General features: G+C 33.8%; 1 protein-coding gene across 3 annotated transcripts; it reads left to right on the plus strand.

Annotated features, from left to right (window-relative positions):
- Nucleotides 1-202: 202 nt before the first annotated feature.
- LOC142638597 (xylan O-acetyltransferase 1) lies at nucleotides 203-4,358 on the plus strand. Of its 3 annotated transcripts, none has more exons than XM_075812635.1 (6): nucleotides 448-582; nucleotides 781-1,356; nucleotides 1,492-1,663; nucleotides 2,322-2,521; nucleotides 2,622-2,780; nucleotides 3,617-4,358. In XM_075812635.1, the coding sequence occupies exons 2-6, from the start codon at nucleotides 803-805 to the stop codon at nucleotides 3,963-3,965; spliced, it is 1,434 nt and encodes a 477-aa protein (XP_075668750.1). In that variant the 5' UTR covers nucleotides 448-582; nucleotides 781-802; the 3' UTR covers nucleotides 3,966-4,358. The 3 variants fall into 3 exon arrangements, with proteins under 3 accessions (XP_075668749.1, XP_075668750.1, XP_075668751.1); XM_075812636.1 differs by having other exon boundaries at nucleotides 460-582; nucleotides 784-1,356; XM_075812634.1 differs by having other exon boundaries at nucleotides 203-1,356.
- Nucleotides 4,359-5,650: the final 1,292 nt, after the last annotated feature.

Below are 5,650 nucleotides of genomic sequence, written 5' to 3' on the forward strand. Positions count from 1 at the left end.
GTTTCGATCACTCCATATAAAGAAAAAAAAAATTGATGCATAAATTCATAAAACAGACAAAACAAGAAAGGTATCTGTGTTTTTTTTGGTTTTATACTTTTTTTTTTTGTAATTTCCTTTTTGGTAAACACAAGAAAGGTATCTGCTAACACATCTGGATCCCCTATATGATGATGATGATTCATTCAGATACCATAAGGTATTAAAGGGAAACTCTCAAATGAGTTTGACTGTTTGTCTTTATAGATATCTGCTCTGCAGATCGAAATCTCAAAATCCATCGCTGTTCGATCTTCCACTTCCAGTTTCATAGATAGTAACACACTGTCTACCATTTGAGCCATAACACCAACATGCCCTTCATCTGACTGAGATTGGGACCAACTTCCAAAAGCTTGGAAATTACTCTACTCTCTCTCTCTCTCTCTCTCTCTCCAAGAAGATGAAAGTAGTTAGTAAAGGATTATAAGAAAAATAACTGAGAAAGACAACTCGCCATCCACCTAAAGCTAAACCAGTTTCTTGAAGACAAAACCATCTCACCAAACCCCAACTAAACAAAGCAAGCCTAGTACAACTACTGTAAGTTTTCTCTTTGTCTCCTACGTTTGATTATCTTTATTTCTTTCTTTCTCTATATTTTCATCTCTCTCTCTCTCTCTCTATTCATCTCTCAGTCTCTCACCAATCTCTCTCTCTCTCTCTCTCTCTCTCTCTCTCTCTCTCTTAAATTCTTTCTTTCTTTCTTTCTTTCTTTCTTTCTCCCATGCAACCATCAAGAAGGAAAGGATTCTCATCGGAAATGGGAGCAATGAAAGGCCGAAAAAACAACAACCTTTCAATATTCGTGGTGGTTTTTTCGGTATTCCTTTTTGGGGTCTTCATGTACAATGAAGATGTGAAGTCTATAGCCGAGTTTCCATTCTCAAGGTCCAAAGCACAAGAAATCCAAGAAGAATCATCATCCACACCAATTATTACCAAGACCAACCCTCTTCAAGAAACTAACGAAAAGGACGTTGAGAATAAGAATAATGTAGCTTCGGTTTCGGTTAAATCAAGAACTCAATTGGAAGCAGAATCCCAAGTAGACAATTCCGAGGAAAAACAAGAAAAGGAAGATGAAACAAAGATCGAATTGCCGGTTGAGGAAGAAGATGATGAAGACGTTGAATTGCCGCCAGAAGACTGTGATTTGTTCACAGGGAACTGGGTTTTTGATAACGAGACACACCCTTTGTATAAAGAAGATGAGTGTGAGTTTTTGACAGCGCAAGTGACTTGCATGAGGAATGGGAGAAAGGATTCTTTGTACCAGAATTGGAAGTGGCAGCCCAGAGATTGTTCTATGCCAAAGTAAGAATTTGATTTTTTTTTTTTTTTTTTTTTCATTTTAGTTGTTTGATCTTCTTTCTTGTTTTGGCATATAAATTCATATATTCACTTATATGTTAGTACTTATATGGTTTTTGTATGTATGTTTGTTCAAAGATTCAAAGCAAGGTTGTTGCTTGAGAAGCTCAGAAATAAGAGGCTTATGTTTGTTGGAGACTCATTGAATAGGAATCAGTGGGAGTCCATGGTTTGTTTGGTTCAATCTGTTGTTCCTCCAGGCAGGAAGAGCTTGAACAAAACTGGCTCTCTTTCTGTTTTCAGAATTGAGGTACCTTCTCTCTCTCTCTCTCTCTCTCTCTCTCTCTCTCTCTCTCTCTCTCTCAAGCTAGGGAAGATGTTTAGTCATTTTCTTCTTTACCTTCTCGAATATTTATCAAACAAAATTTATTGACTGACTTTTACTTTATCTTAGGAGTTCCTAAAAATCTTACTATCTATTTAAGTTCAATTTTGCCTCTTAGCTAGTCAACATTTAGGCAAACAATAACTACTTATTTCAAAATAAATTGATAAAATTTTAGAACTTTTATTGTAAAATTATTCTAATAAATATTAGAGGATCCTAATTCAGCCAAAATTTTAGAGCTACAACTTGGTTATTATTATATTTCTGATATATGATGGAACATATATAAAGGCACCTTCGTCCTTGAGAAAAACCATTTATTCCTTTTGTCTATACTATATAGTTGATAAATATTATTTTTTGTTTCCTAATTGACGTAAGACTTACTTTATGCATGGGCCACCTTGTTGGTTTAGCCATGTTAACATACACTGGCATTTTCAAATCATTATGAGGTTAGGAGGGGGGTCTCACTCTCATTACTCATGTAGGAGAGAAAATATGAAAATGAGTTGGACTTTGCTTTAGAATTCCGCTATGAATAATTAGTACCTAACTCAATTTTATGTGTATTTTGTAGGATTATAATGCTACGGTGGAGTTTTATTGGGCCCCGTTTATAGTTGAGTCAAATTCAGATGATCCAAATATGCACAGCATATTGAATCGTATTATCATGCCTGAATCAATCAAGAAGCATGGAAAAAATTGGAAGAGTGTAGACTACCTTATCTTTAACACCTACATTTGGTGGATGAACACTTTCAGCATGAAAGTTCTGTAAGTACTTAATTGACTAGTTGCTTTCTCTTCTTCTACATGATGTATTTTAAATAAAAGCATGAGGTTGATTTCTTTTATTTGTGACTTGATGTAATAGACGAGGATCGTTCGATAAGGGGGATACTGAGTACGAGGAGATCTCACGGCCAATAGCATACGCGAGAGTTTTGAAGACATGGTCTAAGTGGGTGAATCGTAATATAGATCCTAAACACACTACTATCTTCTTTAGCAGCATGTCTCCTCTACATATCAAGTAATATTCCAATCCTTTAATATTTTCTAATGAGCTTGTTTTTATAGTACTTACATAATGTTTACAATTAAATTAAACAATTCGTTACTGTCATACCATGTGGATGATAAAAATTAATTATTTATCAAAAATTTTAAATTCATTACATTCATACCATGTAGGTGATACTTTTCCATTTAGAATTTTCAAATTCATGTAGATGATACTTTTCCGTTTAGAATTTTCAAATTCAAAGCACACATATAACCCATATGGACTAATTCTAGGCCTGGAAGATTTGTGAAGAATTTGAAGCAAAGCTCATCTTGTTTTACCTTTTCTAATTTCCTTATTAGGTGACCTTTGGCAGTTTTATACTGTGGGCCCTTGACCTCTAGTCATGATTTTGACCTAGATGTTCTTTACTTTAGCCTTTACAATTATACATTAAGAAATCATGAATACCTTGTAGATATATAAAAATTAATTATAACCCATTTGGATTAATTCTGGGGCTAGTAGACGTAGAGAAAGTGAAGTTTTTTTTTTTTTTTAGGAATAGAAATCGAAGTAAAGCTCAGCTGTTTTATCTTTTCTATTTATACAATTAGGTGTTTGTCATTAATTATAACATTAGGTGAGCCTCAGTGGTTGATACTGTGGACCCTTGACCTCTAGGCATGATGTGACATAGGTGTTCTTTTAATTTTTGGTTGGCTAACCACTATATTCCTTAACAATCACATTAACATTATGCTTGTTTTCCACACAAAAAAAAAAAACAATCACATTATGTTTGAAATTGTGTCTTTGGGACCTCCATTATATATATTCCTTAACGTATGCAATTGTTATAGGAGTGAGGATTGGAACAACCCAGATGGTATAAAGTGTGCTAAGGAAACCACCCCAGTCCTCAACATGTCCATCCCATTGGAAGTAGGCACAGACCGAAGGCTTTTTGTTATTGCAAGCAATGTGACAAAATCAATGAAAGTACCTGTTCACTTCATAAACATCACTACTCTCTCTGAGTTCCGGAAAGATGCACATACCTCAGTCTACACCATCCGTCAAGGCAAAATGCTGACACCGGAACAAAAGGCCGATCCGGCCACCTATGCCGATTGTATCCATTGGTGTCTTCCCGGGTTGCCCGACACGTGGAATGAGTTCCTCTACACACGTATCATAGCAAAATCTTGACAAGTGGAAGTTCACAATTGTTACCAATTTCATTCATGATTTGTTAGTATCACTTTTTTTTTCTTTCTTGGAGGGGGGTGGTATACTTTACCACCTCAGTTATTTGTTTCTCTTGTAACTTCATGTAATTTTCCTTTAATTTCCTCCTTTAGCTTTTCCTTATAGCTTCTATTCTAGGTTGAACCGTTGAAATTTTTTGGGTTCTGCCTATTTGAGGGAGGTGAGACTTAAGCATGCCAAATTTCTGTCAAGTAGGCAAAACTTGCCTAAGCCAAAAAAAAAAAAAAAAAAGGAGGCAGGTATACATTTATCGGAATTGTCAATGGATACTTTGAAAAGAGAATAAAATAACTATAAATTGTATGTAAAACACAATTGCTTTTCATTGGCAAATGACCTCGTGCTTTTTAAGTGATTATCAGTAATTTTTCTCCAAGATTATGGCCTTCCTTCTCCACTATAAGTAAGCATGAAACTAGTAAAAATATTTATTGAATTTAAAAGAGTGTTTGCTTCGCTGTGATGTTATATTACACCGTAATATTACGTTATTATAATTTTACATTAATATAATCTCAATACAAGAACACAACATTACATTATTTAAGAAGGTAATGCGATTACGGTGATTTGATATATTTTATAATTTTAAATTATGGCAATGTTAAAAAAAAAAACCAAAAATCTTAATATCACATCATCATAATATATATCACATCAAGAGTACATCACAGCGAACCAATTGTCCCTTAAGAGTGTGTTTAGCTAAAAGAAGAAGAGAGGAGAATAAAGGGCACTGAGGATTGAGAGGATTTAATGAGTAGTTTGAATTTGTTTGAATTTTTTTTTTTTTTAGGGGGAAGGGAGTAGAGTTTGGGATAATCTGGAGGGAGATAATAAAAAATTCAAATTATCAATTTTGTCATTACAATATCAATTTTATCTCTCTCAAAATATATATATATATATATATATATATATATATATATATATCAATTTTATATTTACAAATTGATCCCATTTGATACACTGCATTTTGAAACATATGGTAAGAAATAATAGAATTTGATTGACCTCCAGTACTTTTTTAATTGGAAATGCCTTTTGTTATAAATACACAATAACAAGTATTAGTAGGTTTTAATATCCACATTTTATTTAATTAATGGGTGATGTGACAGTTTCTCATTAGAACAAAAAGAAATTCTAGTTAAAAAAGTATTGAAGGTAAGCCAAACTCGAAATAATATTATGTCCCATATATGATACTTATTTATATAATATAATATTAGGGAATAGAATTCAACTATATCACTGTAAAGCTAAAAGTGCCGAACCAAATTAACTCACACTAGCATGATATTGTTACAAACTAACTCGAGGAATTCCATCCAGAACCACATGAAATTTGCCACCCCCTATCTTGTAGCATGATCATGCTTTCAACCACCCAATTTTGGCTACCACATTTCTTTTTAACTAGGGTAGTTGAATTCTAGAAAAGATTTAGTATTTTACAGCACGACTTTGAGAGCCCTGATGTAATCAGATTACGACAATGATTCACGTGCACCGCACAGCAAGGCTTGGGTAACCGATTTCTAAGCAAGATATTACACAGCAAGACCTAAGAGTTATGATGTAATCAGATTAGAAAGATGATTCACGTACACTGCAAAGCTTGC

Source organism: Castanea sativa, chromosome 6 (assembly GCF_040712315.1).
Source record: "Castanea sativa cultivar Marrone di Chiusa Pesio chromosome 6, ASM4071231v1".
Lineage (NCBI taxonomy): Eukaryota > Viridiplantae > Streptophyta > Magnoliopsida > Fagales > Fagaceae > Castanea > Castanea sativa.